The 16,941-nt window shown below is 47.3% G+C and overlaps 1 protein-coding gene across 2 annotated transcripts in view; it reads right to left on the bottom strand.

The window, feature by feature from the left end:
• The window catches only part of LOC119966463 (ATP-dependent zinc metalloprotease YME1L1-like), a 79,627-nt gene extending 69,561 nt beyond the window's left edge, over window positions 1-10,066 (bottom strand). For both annotated transcript variants that reach the window (XM_038798193.1, XM_038798194.1), the window contains exon 1: window positions 9,891-10,066. In XM_038798193.1, the coding sequence (XP_038654121.1) occupies window positions 9,891-9,920 (30 nt within the window). In that variant the 5' untranslated portion in view covers window positions 9,921-10,066. The remainder of the gene's footprint in view (window positions 1-9,890) is intronic.
• Window positions 10,067-16,941: the final 6,875 nt, after the last annotated feature.

Here is a 16,941-nt window from a genome sequence, read left to right as displayed (position 1 = left end):
CTCGCGGATTGACTTTTTTGTGTTGAGCAGGGCGTCAATCCCGAGGGTGGAGGGGGTCGAGTATTCGGCCATTGCTGTCCCGGACCATGCCCGGGTGGACTTGCGACTGGGGGCGGAGTGCGGGCAGCGCCCCGTCTGGAGACTGGATGTGGAGCTGTTGGCGGATGAAGAGGTGTGTGGGCAGATAAGGAGGAGCATTCAGAATTATGTACCAACAAATGACACAGGGGAGGTAACAGCAACAACAGTTTGGCAGGCCATGAAGGCGGTCATCAGAGGGGAGTCCATCTCTATTAGGTCCCATAGAAGAGGGAAATGGCGGAGAAGAGGCTGTTGAGAGAGATGCTTAGGGTGGACAGGAAGTACGCGGAGGTCCCTGAGGGGGGGGCTGCTAAAGGAGCGCCGGAGATTACAGGCGGAGTTCGAACTGCTGACCACGGGGAAGGCGGAGGCACAGTTGAGAAAAGTGAAAGGGGCAGTCTCCAAGTATGGGGAGAAAGCAAGTAGGATGCTGGCGCACCAACTTCGCAGGAGGGAAGCGGCCAGGGAGATCGGGGGAGTGAGGGATAAGGAGAGTAATACGGTGTTGAGCCCAGAGAGGATCAATGAAGCCTTCAAGGAGTTTTATGGGAAGCTGTACGAGTCAGAACCCCCGAGGGGAGGGGAAGGGATGAAGCAATTTATGGATCGATTGAGGTTCCGAAGGGTGGACAAGGATCGGGTAGAGGGACTGGGGGCCCCGATTGAGTTGGAGGAGATAGTTAAGGGACTAGCAAGTATGCAGTCGGGCAAGGCCCTGGGTCCGGACGGCTTCCCTGTAGAATTTTATAAGAATTTCTCGGTGCTACTGAGCCCAATCCTGCTAAGAACCTTTAACGAGGCAAAGGAGAGAGGAACCCTCCCCCCGACGATGTCACAGGCATTGATCTCGCTCATTTTGAAGAGGGAGAAAGATCCGCTTCAATCTGGGACCTACAGGCCGATATTGCTCCTGAATGTGGACGCTAAACTGCTGGCAAAACCAGAATAGAGGACTGCGTCCCGGGAATGATCGAGGAGGACCAGACGAGTTTCGTCAAGGGCAGGCAATTGAAAAAGAATGTGAGGAGACTCCTGAATATTATTATGATGCCCTCAGAGGGAGGGGACGCAGAAGTAGTGGCTGCAACGGATGCAGAGAAGGCCTTTGACAGGGTGGTGGGAGTACCTGTGGGAAGTGTTAGGTAGGTTTGAGTTCGGGGAGGGATTCATAGGGTGAGTCAAGCTACTGTATCAGGCCCCCGTAGCAAGTGTGTCCACGAACCGGCTGAGTCGCAGTATTTCAGGTTGCACCGAGGTACGAGGCAGGGGTGTCCCCTATCCCCATTACTATTTGCCCTGGCAATTGAGCCGTTGGCCATAGCGCTGAGGACTTCTGGTTTCCCCCTACGCGGATGACATGCTACTGTATATTTCGGACCCGCTTGAGGGGATGGTAGAGGTCATGCGGATCCTGGGGGACTTTGGGAGCTTCTCGGGGTACAAGTTGAATGTGGGGAAAAGTGAGCTGTTTGAAATCCACACGAGGGGTCAGGAAGAGAGACTGGGAGAGCTCCTGCTCAGGATGGTGGTGAGGAGCTTCGTTACTTTAGGTGTACAGATGGCTAGGAACTGGAATGCCTCAGTTTGGACCCTGATACAGAACCATAGATTTGCTCCGGGCAAGATAGACAGGGGGTTCCAAGGCTGGTATAGGGCAGGCATTAGAAGGATGGGAGACCTGTTTATAGATGGGACCTTCCCTAGCTTGAAGGCGCTGGAAGAGAAGTTCGGCCTGCCCCCGGGAAATGCTTTCAGATACCTCCAGGTCCGCGACTTTCTCAAAAAAACAGGTGAGGACATTTCCGTTGCTACCCCCTCGAAGGATACAGGACAGGGTAGTGTCTGGCATCTGGGTAGGAGAGGGGAAGGTGTCGGACATATACTGGGAGCTGCAGGAAGCGGAGGACGCCTCAGTGGAGGAGTTGAAGGGCAAGTCAGAGGAGGAGCTAGGCGAGGTGCTAGATGAGGGCCTGTGGGCTGATGCCCTGGGCAGGGTGAATTCGTCCGCATCATGTGCCAGGCTCAGTTTAATTCAGTTTAAGGTGGTACACCGAGCTCACATGACGATGGCGAGAATGAGCAAGTTCTTTGGGGTGGAGGACAGGTGCGCGAGATGTTCAGGGAGTCCGACGAACAATGTCCATATGTTTTGGGCATGCCCGGTGCTTGAAGAATTCTGGCAGGGCTTTGCGAGGGCTATGTCCAGGATATTGGACACGCGGATGACGCCGAGTCCAGGAATAGCGATCTTTGGGGTGTCGGAGGATCCGGGAGTGCAGGAAGCGAAAGAGGCCGAGGTTTTGGCCTTTGCCTCTCTGGTGGCCTGGAGACCGATCTTGTTAATGGAGAGAGACTCGAAACCGCCGAGCGTGGAGACCTGGGTTAGTGACATGGCTGGGTTGCTCAGCCTGGAGAGAATAAAGTTTGCCTTGAGAGGCGGTGGCAACCTTTCCTTGACTTTCATGGGGAGCAGTAAAATGTCAGCAGCAGCAGCAACTGGGACGGGGGGTGCTCAGGTGGGGGGAATTGTCTATTTAATGTATATTTTCTTTTTGTACAATGATAACAGCCACCTAATTTTGTTAAATATTTTTCGTTTATTTTTCTGTTATGTAAAAATTCTGGTTGAAAAAAAACTTTAATAAAAACAATTTAAAAGAACAATTTGATCTCAAATTTAGGATATTGTAATATATGTACCCAGAGTTCTGTAAATTGGGTCAAATAAAGCCATTTATTACTATAGTTGTAATGGAGTCGCTATTCAATGGAGCCTCCTGATGAAGTATTTGATAAACTGTAATGCAATAGTTGGGCCAGATAGGACGCAATGGTGTATTTATGAACCACTTCACTTTGAGACGAAGCATATTATTTTGTACTTATACTAAAACTTGGAATGGTGTGTCTAGTTTTGGTCTCCCCACATGGTGGACAATATTGAAGTAATCAGAAGGGTACAGAAGACAGCCAGAAGTTTGAGTCTCAGTTTGAATCATTTAATCTCCCAAGATAGGTGCAAAGAGCACGGATTCGACTCTTTAGAGAAACATGAATCGGGGGGCTACTTGAATGAGGTTCAAATATGGTGACAGGAATAGATTGGGTTTGAATCAATAGATTGCACATGAATCATATAAAGTTAGAATACAGATACAGCAAGTATTTAAAAGGGCAAATGAAATGTTAGCCTTTATTGCAAGGGGGATGGAGTATAAAAGTAGGGAAATCTTGCTAGAACTGCAAAAGGCATTAGTGAGACTGCACATGGGGTAGTGTGTGCAATTCTGGTCATCTTATGCAAGGAGGGACATACTTGCATTGGAAGCAGTTCAAAGAGGGTTTACTTGGCTGATTACTGGGATGAGGGGAGTGTCTCATAACGAAAGGTTGGGCCTGAAAGGTGACCATATTGAAACATACAAGATTCTCAGGGGGCTGACAGGATTGATGTCAAGATGTTGAGATGAGAATCGGAAACATTGTGACAGATGGAATTCAGCTGGTGACAGTGGTTAGCACTGCTACCTCACAGCACCAAGGACCCGGGTTCGATTCCGATCTCGAGTGACTTGTCTATGTAGAGTTTGCGCATTCTCTCCGTGTCCACGTGGGTTTCCAGATGACCATTATCTGCTTTCCCCTGGGGGTGTGGGAGAAAGAGCTGACTGGTTGTGATTTAACCTGAGGGGCAAGGTTGAGAAGGCTGGTCATGAATAACCTCAGCTGGTATTAGGAATTGAACCCACGCTGTTGGCCTTGCTGTTCTTCGCGAACAAGCTGTCTAGCCAAGTGAGCTAAACGAGCTCCCAAATGTTAGGAAGCACTTCTTCACTCAAAATGTGGTAAAGGTTTGGAACTCTCTCCCTCAAACAACAGTTGAAGCCACAAAATTGTTAATTTTAAACCTGAAATAGATAAGATTTTTGTTAAGCAAAGATATTAAAGGGATATGGGCCAAAAGCAGGTAGATGGAGTTATGCCACAAATCAGCCATGATCTCATTAAATGGCTGGTCAGGTTTGAAGGGCCGAAGGGCCTACTCTTGTTCACATGATGTTTCCCCTTGTGGGGGAATCTAGAACCAATCTACAACAGCCAACATGCCCCTCAGACCTTCAGAGTTTCCTTTTGTTTGGATTTAAGACCCCAGTTTCAGATTGATGCACCCTGATGGAGAGTGTATTCCTTTTTCTTTTCATACAATAGGCAGTCTTATCAAAAAATACACATTAAATTAGCTGCACTAGACAGGCAACTGAACAAATTTCTTCAAGAAAGGAGCCACTGGGGATGCAGCTAATATTTATACACCTCAATCCACTAATATAACCGCTGGGTCGGCCATGTGCTTAGGATACCAGAGTCCTGATTGCCAAAGCAAATCTTCTTCACCCAGCTCAAGGAAGGCACCAAACAAGAGGAGAACAAAAGAAGTGCTCAAAAGCACACTTATCACAAAAAATGCAACAGACGGCAATGCATGGGAGATCTTTCTCAGAAGAGGCTTACTTGGAGGACTCTCCTGATTGAAGGGACACAATTCTTCAAGAATTTGGCAAGAGACCCAGAAAAGGAGCCAGAGGACGGATCCCGTAACACCACAAGATACAGGAGCAGAATTAGGCCACAAGATACAGGAGCAGAATTAGGCCATTCGGCCCATCGGGTCTGCTCCTCCGTTTAATCATGGCTGATATGTTCCTCACCCCTATTCTCCTGCCTTCTCCCCATAGCCCCTAATCCCCTTATTAATTAAGAAATTCCCCCCATTAAGATCCCCTTATTAATTAAGAAATCCCCCTATTAATCAAGGACACCAGATTTGTACTTGTGTTGCTGTTACCTACAGGCTACGACCAAGATCTGCAAGGGGCAATTAGACAGAATAGTTCTTTCTTAGAACACAAGAACTAGGAGGAGGAGGCAATTTAGCCTCTTGAGCCTGTTCCGCCATTCAATAGGATCATGGCTCATCTCATCATGGCCTCATCTCCACCATCCTACACGTTCTCTGTAACCCTTCACCCCATTACTAATTAAAAACTTGTCTAATTCCTCCCTAAATTTACTCACTGTCCCAGCATCCACTGCACTCTGGGGTAGCGAGTTCCACAGATTTACGACCCTCTGGGAGTAGTTTCGCCTAATCTCTGTATTAAATTTGCTACCCCTTATCCTGAGGCTTATCCTGAGGCTATGACCTCTCATTCTAGAATATCCCACAGGAGGAAGCATCCTCTCCACATCTACTTTATCCATACTATTTAAACATCTTATATACTCAATTTAATCGCCTAATTCTTCTAAACTCTAAGAGAGTATAGATCTAAACTGTTCAATCTCTTCATAAGGCAAACCCTCATCTCTGGAATCAATCTAGTGAACCTCCTCTGAACTGCCTCCAATACCACTACACCTTTCCTCAAAACAGTGGACCATAAGAGTGCACAATACTCAAGCTGCGTTCTCACCATTACAACAACGCTTCCTTACCCTTATATTTTATTCCTTTAGCTATAAATGGCAACATTCCATTTGCTTTCTTTATTACCTGCTGGACCTGTATGCTAGTTTTCTGCAACTCATGCAACAAGGACACCCGGATCCCTTTTCACCGGAGCACCCCAAAGACACTCCCCATTTAGATAGTAAGTTGCCTTTCCACTTTTCTGACCAAAGTGGATGATCTCACACTTATCCACGTTAAACTCCATCTGCCACATTTATGCCCATTCACCTAACCTATCTATAGCCATTTGTAAAATTCTTATTTCCTCATTGCAACTTACTGTCCCACCTATTTTAGAGTCATCTGCGAATTTGGCTACAGAACTTTCCATCCCCGTGTCCAAGTCATTAATACGGATTGTAAATAGTTGGGGCCCAAGGACTGAACCCTGTGACACCCCACTAGTTATATCTTGCCATCCAGAAAAATACCCATTTATCCCGACTCTCTGTCTTCTGTCCGTCAGCCAGTCTTCTAGCCAAGCTGATAAATTATTCTTAATCCCATGTGATCTAACCTTGTGCATTAACCTTCTGTGCGACACCTTGTCAGAAGTCCAGATATACTACATCTACAGGATCCCCATTATCCACTTGGCTTGTTACAGCTTCGAAGAACTCTAACAAATTAGTCAAACATAATTTACCCATCATAAAACCATGCCGACACTGATGGATTACGTTTCGACTTTCTAAATGTCCTGACATTACTTCCTTAATAATGGATTCTAAAAATTTCCCAACACATGTTAAACTAACTGGTCTTATTTCCTCCGTTTTCCAATCCACCGGAACCTTTCCCGTGTGCTGGAAATTTTGCAATATTATAACCCATGGATCCACTATCTCCACTGCCACTTCCTTTAGCATCCTAGGATGTAGGCCATCAGGCCCTGGGGACTTGTCTGCCTTCAATCCCAATAGTTTGTTGAATACGGTTTCCCTATTGATAGTGATTGTTCTAAGTTTCACCCTTTCTATTACTCAAAATTAGCCATTCCTACAGGGATGGTACTAGTGTCCACCACTGTGAAAACTGAGGCAAAATAATGATTTAACATCTCCGATATTTGTGTTCCCCATTATCAACTCTCCGGTTTCATTTTGCAAGGGACCAACATTGACTTTAGCGACTCGTTTCCCTTTTATGTACTTGTAGAAGCTATCCATTTTGATATTTTGCACTAGCTTTCTTTTGTAATTTACCTTGGCTCTTTATATTACTTTTTTAGTAACCCTTTGCTTATGTTTGAAAGTTTCCCAATCTTCCAGTCTGCCACTGGCCTTTGCAACATGGTATACCTATGTTTTGTCTTTATATTGTCCTCTGCAGTTTGCACAGTCTCCCCATATTTGGGTGGGTCTCACCCCCACAACCCAAAGATGCGCAGGCTTGGTGGATTGGCCACACTAAATTGCCCCTTAATTGAAAAAAAGAATCAGGTATTCTAAATTTATCTTGAATTCTATCATACTATGGCCGCTATTCCCTGGAGGATCCTTAACTATGAAGTCATCAATTAACACCTCATCATTACGCAATATCAAATAGAGAGTAGTCTACTCCCTGATTGGTGTCACAACATATTGTTCCAAGAAACAATCTCGAAAATATTCAATGGACTCTCCCTCGAGGCTACCCTTGCAAATTTGATTAATCCAGTTTTTGGGCATTTTAAAATCACCCATGATTATTGCCGTATCATTCTTACAAGCCCCATGTATTTTTTGGTTTATACTGTGCCCCACTGCAGAATTACGGTTTGGGGATCTAGAAATTACACCTACCAGGGACTTCTTCCCTTTACAGTTTCTTATTTCTACCCAGACTGATTCCCCATCTTGATCATCAGTGCTTACTTCATTTCTCATTACCAACTGATCGCTTTCTTCACCAGCAGTACATCACATACTTTTCCTTTCAGTCTATCTTTCCGAAATACTGAGTACCCTTGGATATTCAATTCCCAAACTTGGTCTCCCTTGTAACCATGCCTCAATAATCACCAATAAATCAAACCCTTTTGTCTCTATTTGCACTGTTAACTCATTGATTTTACTCTGACGGTTTTGTGCATTTAGATAAAAGGTTTTAAATTTGTTCTATTACCAGATCTATATACAGCCAAACAATGCGAGTGAGGAGGGGGTTGAGCACAAACAATGCACGGTATGGGGCATTTGGGGCAGCACGGTAGCATGGTGGTTAGCATAAATGCTTCACAGCTCCAGGGTCCCAGGTTCGATTCCCAGCTGGGTCACTGTCTGTGTGGAGTCTGCACGTCCTCCCTGTGTGTACGCGGGTTTCCTCCGGGTGCTCCGGTTTCCTCCGGGTGCTCCGGTTTCCTCCCACAGTCCAAAGATGTGCGGGTTAGGTGGATTGGCCATGCTAAATTGCCCATAGTGTCCTAAAAAGTAAGGTTAAGGGGAGGGTTGTTGGGTTACGGGTATAGGGTGGTACGTGGGTTTGAGTGGGGTGATCATTGCTCGGCACAACATCGAGGGCCGAAGGGCCTGTTCTGTGCTGTACTGTTCTATGTTCTATGTAATGCGAGTGAGGAGGGGGCTGAACACAAACAATGCGAGTTGAGGAGGGGGTTGAGCACAAACAATGCGAGTGAGGAGGGGGTTGAACACAAACAATGCGAGTGAGGAGGGGGTTGAACACAAACAATGCGAGTCAGGAAGGGGTGAAACACAAACAATGCGAGTTGAGGAGGGGGTTGAGCACAAACAATGCGAGTGAGGAGGGGGTTGAACACAAACAATGCGAGTGAGGAAAGAGTTAAATACAAACAATGCGAGTCAGGAAGGGGTGAAACACAAACAATGCGAGTCAGGAGGAGCTTAAACACTAATAATCTGAGCAAGAAGGGGGTGAAATACAAAGAATCCGAACAATTAGAGGGTTAAACACAATGCGAGCAAGGAGGGGGTTGAACACAAACAATGCGAGCGAGGAGGGGGTTGAACACAAACAATGCGAGCGAGGAGGGGGTTGAACACAAACAATGCGAGCGAGGAGGGGGTTGAACACCAACAATGCGAGCGAGGAGGGGGTTGAACACCAACAATGTGAGCGAGGAGGGGGTTGAACACCAACAATGTGAGCGAGGAGGGGGTTGAACACAAACGATGCGAGCGAGGAGGGGGTTGAACACAAACAATGCGAGCGAGGAGGGGGTTGAACACAAACAATGCGAGCGAGGAGGGGGTTGAACACAAACAATGCGAGCGAGGAGGGGGTTGAACACAAAATGCGAGCGAGGAGGGGGTTGAACAAAAACAATGCGAGCGAGGAGGGGGTTGAACACAAACAATGCGAGCGAGGAGGGGGTTGAACACAAACAATGCGAGCGAGGAGGGGGTTGAACACAAACAATGCGAGCGAGGAGGGGGTTGAACACAAACAATGCGAGCGAGGAGGGGGTTGAACACAAACAGTGAGAGCGAGGAGGGGGTTGAACACAAAGACAGAGCGAGGACGGGGTTGAACAAACAATGCGAGTCAGGAGGGGGTTAAACAAACAATCCAAGTAAGTAGAGCATTAAACACAAAATGCAAGTCAGGAGGGGGTGAAACACTAAAAATCTGAGCATGAAGGGGGTGAAATACAAACAGAGCAATTAGAGGGTTAGACACAAACAATCAGAGTAATTCGGGGGTCAAACACAAACAATGCGAGTCAGAAGGAGTTTAAACACAAACAATGCGAGTGAGGAGAGAGTTAAATGCAAACAGTGCGAGTCAGAAAGGGGTGAAAGACAAACAATCCGAGGTAGGAGTGGGTGAAAGACAAACAATCCAAGGTAGGTGTGGGTGAAAGACAAACAATCCGAGGTAGGAGTGGGTGAAAGACAAACAATCCGAGGTAGGAGTGGGTGAAAGACAAACAATCCGAGGTAGGAGTGGGTGAAAGACAAACAATCCGAGTAAGGGGTGGGTGAAAGACAAACAATCCGAGTAAGGAGTGGGTTAAACACAAACAATCCGAGTAAAGTGTTGCTTAAAGATAGAATGTAATTAATGGGAGGGGGCTTAAACACAAATAATGCGAGTAAGGAGGGTACGGATCATGGGCGTGGCATGGGCCATTCAATGAAACGAGAGGAAGTTTTAACTGGCTGAAGGAAGACATTTAATCAGTGTCTAACTAAGCAGACAGCAGTATGATGGGTACCCGGCTGTAACAATGTCCCACTGATCGCCTTGGATTTTCGCCTGGGCCCCAACTTCAAACACTCAACATGTCGGCTTGTTGAGAAACACGCACCAAGCCCTGTGGCCGGCTCCTTACCTGCGGCTGAAACGTGGACAGGGAAAACATTTCACCGGCCGGCTTGGCCTGTACGGACCGAGAAGCGGTGTAAAGTCCGGAAGCTCGGCTCTATCCACCGACAGGATCCAGGCAGGCAACCGCTGACTGTCCGGAAAATGGCTTCCTCTCTGTGACGTCTCCACATCACCGCTTCCGGATCACAAGAATGACTACTTCCGGGTTACGTTTTTGCCGTCGTCAGTTCGCTGGAGCAGGGATCTGGCAGCACAATAATTCACTGAGCGAACAACAGTCACTCCATCCATGACGAATAAGGCACCAGAGGGACTGCAACGGGTTATTAATACATATATTAGCTTCTGATTAATTCAATAACTGTCCTTTGCTTTAGTTATAATTTGTTCATCAAAGGATTATTATGGCACACAAAGAGGCCATTTGGCCCATCGTGTCTGCACTGGCTCTCCATTCGAGTGTCATGAATTAGTGCCATTCCCCTGTCTTTTTCCCCTACATCGGCACATTTTTTTTCTATTCAAGTAATCTTTTAATGCCCTTTTGAGTGCCTCAATTGAACCTGCCTCCACCAAGCTTTTAGACTGAGCATTCCATAACAGAACCACTCGTTATGTGAAAATGTTTTTTCTCACAGTTGTGTCTTTTGCAAAACTCTTAAATTTGTATTGTCTCATTCTTGATACTTTTGCGAGAAGGAGCAGTTTATCTTCATCTACTCTAGCCCCTCCTCATGATTTGAATATCTCTCTCAAATCTTATCTCTCCGAGAACAGTCCCGAGTTTTATGAAAGGTTGTGTAGGTCGGAGCCTCCGGGGGATGAGTCGGATATGAGGGAGTTCTTGGAGGAGCTGGTGTGTCCTAAAGTAGAAGGCAGAGTTAGAAGAGTGGGTGGCATGATAGCACAGAGGTTGGCACTGTTGCTTCACAGCGCCAGGGTCCCAGGTTTGATTCCTGGCTTGAGTCACTGTCTGTGTGGAGTCTGCATTTTCTCCCTGTGTCTGTGGGTTTCCTCCGGGTGCTCCAGTTTCCTCCCACAGGTCCCAAAAGACGCACTGTTAGGCAATTTGGATGTTCTGAATTCTCCCTCTGTACCCAGAATATAGCGTCTAGGGGCTTTTCACAGTAACGTCATGAAAAAATGAAATGAAAATCGCTTATTGTCACAAGTAGGCTTCAAATGAAGTCACTGTGAAAAGCCCCTAGTCACCACATTCCGGTACCTGTTCGGGGAGGCTGGTACGGGAATTGAACCGTGCTGCTGGCCTGCCTTGGTCTTCTTTCAAAGCCAGTGATTTAGGCCTGTGCTAAACCAGCCCCTTAAATCTCTTATTGTCACAAGTAGGCTTCAAATTAAGTTACAGTGAAGAGCCCCCAGTCGCCGCATTTGGGCGCCTTTTTGGGGAGGCTGGTACGGGAATTGAACCGTGCTGCTGACCTGCCTTGGTCTGCTTTCAAAGCCAGCGATTTTGCCCTGTGCTAAACCAGCCCCTTCATTACAGTGTTAATGTAAGCCTACCTGTGACAATAAAGATAATTAAAAGAGTCAATGGGGATTGAGGACGTGTGGACCACGATAGGGAAGATGAAAACGGTTAAAGCACCGGGGCCAGATGGGTTCCTGGTGGAATTCTATAAGACGTTTTTAGATAGGCTGATACTGCTGTTGGTGACGATATTTGAGGACGTGGTGGCTAAAGGGGCCCTCCCGGAGATGATGTGACAGGCATCTATTTCACTGTTGTTAAAAAAGGATCAGGACCCAGTGGAGTGTGGGTTGTATTGGCCAATATTTCTGTTAAATGTGGATGCCAAGATTCTTGCCAATGTGTTGGCGCTGAGGTTGGAGGAGTGCTTTCCACAAGTGATTGCGGAGGTTCAGACAGGGTTTGTAAAGGGTAGGCAGTTGTCCTCGAATGTGCGGCACTTGTTAAATGTGGTGCTCTCCTCATCAGAAGGTGGGAACTGGAGGTGGTGGTGGCACTGGTTGCGGAGAAGGCGTTTGATTGAGTAGAGTGGAATTATTTGTGGTGTTGAGCGGTTTGGGATTGGGTCTAAATTTGTGGCGAGGGTTAAATTGTTATATAAGGAACGGAAGGTGTAGCCACCGAAATTGGCCATTCCCTAAATGCAAAATGGAGGAACGCAAAGCATACAGGTTAAAATGGACAATGTTTGCAGCACCAGCAGGCCGCACCAAGCAAATGTGGATTCTGTCTCCTAAGAGAGCAGACAGCTTCAAAACGAACATTCCGCATACTAATGAGGCAATCTCCGGGATAGTTAGCATATTAATGGAACGATTCCAGAGACAATGGACACAAATGGGGAAGTAACTGCAACAGTGTATGAGAAACCAGACACCCCGGCACCAGCGGGGTTCGAAAACAAAGAACCTGAAAGACCGCCCAGTAGCCAAGGAACAGCCTCAGTATTGGGGTGATTCAAACATATCGATTGGGAAGAGACCCAATCGATTCTGAGCAGGTAAAAGGGTCCGCCCAAAGGGGCGCGGATCCCTGGGACCTATAAAAGACAGGTCCCACACATAGTTCGTTCTTCTTGTCCACCCCTCCTCTCTCCTTAGACCAGCCCTCCTCTGTGGACCAGCTTTTGCCAAGAAGACCTTGAACGAGAGAGAGGAGAGGTTTGGGACAGCAGCCGCCAGCAAGTTAGTGTCTCACAATGATCGCTACCAGAGATAGACACTCCTGACCCCTTTTAACCTATACCAACCTGAAGTCTGCAGACCAGAACAGAGCAAGAGGCCTTGTTCCCTGACCCGGCAGTTGCTTCGAGATAAGTATTAGCTTATTTAGCGGTAGGAATAGTTTAATCCTTTTAGTGTGTGCATGGGTAGTTTTATAATTGTATTATAATAAACTCAGTTGTTTGAACTTACTAATTGGTGTATGGTTTTATTGCTTTGAACTTCACCTTGAAACTTGTGGCGGTATCTTAACGATACCTGGCGACTCCAGAGCTAAGTAAAGAAACAGAGCCAATTGAGTGTTAAGCACACTCACCCAGAACGAGCAACAAAGGCAAGTGTCCATACAAATGAGGTGAACTCGGGATGTTTTCGGCTGCATAGAGGAACAAGACAGGGGTGTCTCATATCCCTCCTTTTGTTGGCACTGATAATAGAGCCCTTGGCCATTGCGTTGAGGAGTTCAGATAAGTGGAGGGGGAGAGTATGGGGGGGGGGGGGGGGGCGAATGGAGCATCAGATATCTCTGTGTGCTGATGAACTTTTGTTGTTTATTTCTAACCTGGGTCCCATGTAGGTGATTTGGGGCTTTTCCGGTTTGTGAATTGAATTTGGAGAAGAGCGAGTACTTTTTGGTTTCCTCTCCAGTGGGGAGCTAGCTTGGAGGGATTGCCATTTCGTATAGCGACTACTCACTTCAGGTACCTGGGATGCAGGTGGCTCAGGACGGGCTCAGCTCAGTAAATTGAATTTTACGAGCCTGGTGTGTAGAGTTAAGGCAGATTTGTTAAGGTGGGACAACCTATCGTGAGCAGGCCGGGTGCAGACGGTAAAGATGAATATCTTGCCGTGGTTTTTATTTTTAATCCAAAGGCATTTTTTATGGGGGTGGAATGGTTTATTTTGTCATTTGTATGGTTGGGTAAGGTGGCGAAGATTCAAAAGACTGTCCTTCAGAGAGGACGACTGTCGGGGTGTTTGGCTCTTCTATATCTGATTGGGCAGCAAACACCAAGAAGGTACGGGGCTGAGGTAGGGAGCCGCAGGCAATGCGGGTGAGGGTGGTGGCAGGCTCTTGTAGGGGGTCAGGGTTGTGGGCACTGGCAATCATAGATCATAGAATTTACAGTGCAGAAGGAGGCCGCTCCCGTTTGCCCCAGGGGAATAATCGGGTGGTCCAGTGGTGGTAACCACGCTGAAGATATGGAGGCAATTTCGGCAGCATTTTAAGTTAGAGGCGGGGTCGAAGCTGATGCCTTGATGAGAATCATGTTTTTGAGCCCCCTCGTAGTCAGAGAGGGTGTTGTCGGTGATGGGGTTGGAAGGGAGGTCAGCTCGGTGATTTAGGGAAGGATTTTGGAAGAGGATATGGTGTTGTTGGATGGGGTTAAGGATAAGTGGGAGGAGGAGCTTGGAGTGGCATTGGACGAGGGGTTGTGGTGTGAGGTGTTGTGGAGGTTGTGTGCGAGGGTGCGGTTAATACAATTAAAACTGGTGCACGGGGCGCACCTGACGAGGTTGAAGATGAGCCGGTTGTTTGAGCAGCTGTGCGAGCGGTGTGGGAGAGGTCTGGCCAACGAGTACATATGTTCATATGTTAATGAGCCTGATGCAGTTTAAGATGGTACACAGGGTGCATATGACTCGGACGAGAATGAGTGGGTTCTTTCAGGGGGTAGCAGATGAGTGTGAGAGATGTGGGCTCCCTACCCCAGCCCGATACCTTCTCGAATTCTCCACCAAGGGAAACAGTTTTACTCTATCCACCCTATCTGTTCCCCTCATAATTTTGTACACCTGAATAAAGTCACCCCTCAGCCTTCTTAGTTCCAAGGGCCAGCGAATCACGCACACATGTTTTGGGGTTGCGAAAAATTGGGAAGTTCTGGGCATGGGTGCTCGCGGTCTTAGCCAGGATAGTGGAGGAGGAGGTGGACCCGGACCCTTTGGTGGCTATATTTGGGGTTTCATGGAGCTCATGGAGAGGAGCAAGGCTGATGTCGTGGTCTTCGCCTCTCTGATTGTACGGTGGAGAATTTTACTGGAATGGCGGTTGGCATTGTGTAGCCACCGAAGTTGACCATTCCCTAAATACAAAATGGAGGAACGCAAAGCTTACAGGTTAAAATGGACAATGTTTGCAGCACCAGCAGGCTGCACCAAGCAAATGTGTATTCTGTCTGCTAAGAGAGCAGACAGCACCGAAACGAACATTCCGCATACTAATGAGGCAATCTCCGGGATAGTTAACATATAAATGGAACGATCCCAGGGACAATGGACACAAATGGGGAAGTAACTGCAACAGTGTATGAGAAACCAGACACCCCGGCACCAGCGGGTCCGAAAACAAAGCACCTGAAAGCCCGCCCAGTAGCCAAGGAACAGCCTCAGTATTGGGGGGATTCAAACATATCAATTGGGAAGAGACCCAATCGATTCCGAGCAGGTAAAGGGGTCCGCCCAAAGGGGCACGGATCCCTGGGACCTATAAAAGACAGGTCCCACACTTAGTTCGTTCTTCTTGTCCAGCCCTCCTCTCCTCCTTGACCAGCCCTTCTCACTGAACCAGCATTTCGACCAGCTTTGCCAAGAAGACCGTGAACGAGAGGAGAGGTTTGGGACAGCAGCCGCCAGTAAGTAAGTCTCACAACGATCGCTACCAGAGATAGACACTCCTGACCCCTTTTTAACCTAGACCAACCTGAAGTCTGCAGACCAGAGCAGAGCAAGAGGCCTTGCCCCCTGATCCGGCAGTTCCTTCGAGATAAGTATTTGTTTATTTAGCAGTAGGAATAGTTTAATCCTTTTAGCGTGTGCATGGGTAGTTATTATAATTGTATTATAATAAACTCAGTTGTTTGAACTTACTAATTGGTGTATGGTTTTATTGCTTTGAACTTCACCTTGAAACTTGTGGCGGTATCTTAACAATACCTGGCGACTCCACAGCTAAGTAACGAAACAGAGCCAAATTGAGTGTTAAGCACACTCACCCAGAACGAGCAACATTTAGTGGCGACTCCCAGATGGGACTCGATTACAAGTGCCCCCCCCCCACTCCGAGAGAACCCAGAAATTTGAATTTGAAATCCAATTGGGAAACAGAAAAACCACAAGTGTTCAAGGAGTTCAAATCAATAATCATAATTCAGAAGTGTGTTTTTGCATGCATAACTAACAGGGTTGTAAGGTTAAACCGAGAGATTTTTGTTGCGACAAACTGTCGGGAGTTTTATAAGTCGGAACATAGCGAAAGCCGTACCCCTATTTTAAAAGCATTACCTTATTCTCCTCGTTCCAAATTAAAGAGAGCACAGAGAAAGAGGAAATGGCCATGCAGGCAATGGAACGCCTCATGAACCCAGAGCAGTTCGTGGTCGCAGCGACCAACAGTAGCAGAGTAGGCCAGTGTCCCGTATGGGAGCTGGAACTCAGGAACTACCTCAAAGGGAAAGGATGGCTCCTTTGGAGTGAGTTTTGTTTGAATGAGGAGACAGGCCCCAGGAGTATAGGACATACTTGGTGGGAGAACCTTTCTCAAATTCATAAAAAGAGTTTATGTAAAGCACGCAAGCCGATGGCAATTGTGTCCTGCTTGGCACAATTGCGAGGCACAGAGGAGGTCGTTCGGACGCTCCACAAAGAATTAGAAGAAAGGAATAGGATGAGCAAAGTGGATGTCAGGGACATCGAAAAGGAGAATCTAGAATTAAGAAGGAAGTTGGCAGAGAAGGATAGAGAGGTGGATGATGCCAAGAGGGCACATCAGTCTTGTCTAGCCCATCTGAGCAGTTTCCAAGCCCAGTATGAGAAAGCCTAGCAGGATGTGCAGCGCGCAGTTCTGATCAGGGAAAATTCAGAGAAGCAGGTAGAGGCACTGCAAAGGCAATGCTCTGACCTAAAAGCAGCTTTAAGAGCACTCCATGCTGCCACCACTGAGCAAAGGCAAAGCACAGTGGATCATGCAAAATGTAGGAAGCAGATTGCGCAGCTGCAATCTCTGCTTTCTGTACAGAATGGGTTCCAAGAGACATTTGGAACCCAGTTAGTTGAGGAAAATGCCCCAGATTGGCAGGAATTAAGCGAAACCGCGCAGCGCTATGTTCAGGGAACATGTGCGCCAGCAGCGCAACAGAAAAGGAAAGCGCCCCAACACTCCACAGATCAGATAGCACCCGCACCTATGAACCCAGTCACCACCTAAAGAAAGGCAACCACAGAAGGCGCACCCGAGGTCACCTACACCACCCCCTTAATCGTAACACAACTAAGGGACGCGTGTGAGAAAATCACCCCGTTCCTCCCCACTGCAGACCCCCACCAATTTTTCGCAAGAGTTA

Source organism: Scyliorhinus canicula, chromosome 5 (genome assembly GCF_902713615.1).
Source record: "Scyliorhinus canicula chromosome 5, sScyCan1.1, whole genome shotgun sequence".
Lineage (NCBI taxonomy): Eukaryota > Metazoa > Chordata > Chondrichthyes > Carcharhiniformes > Scyliorhinidae > Scyliorhinus > Scyliorhinus canicula.
This window is presented reverse-complemented; position numbering and strand designations above follow the sequence as displayed.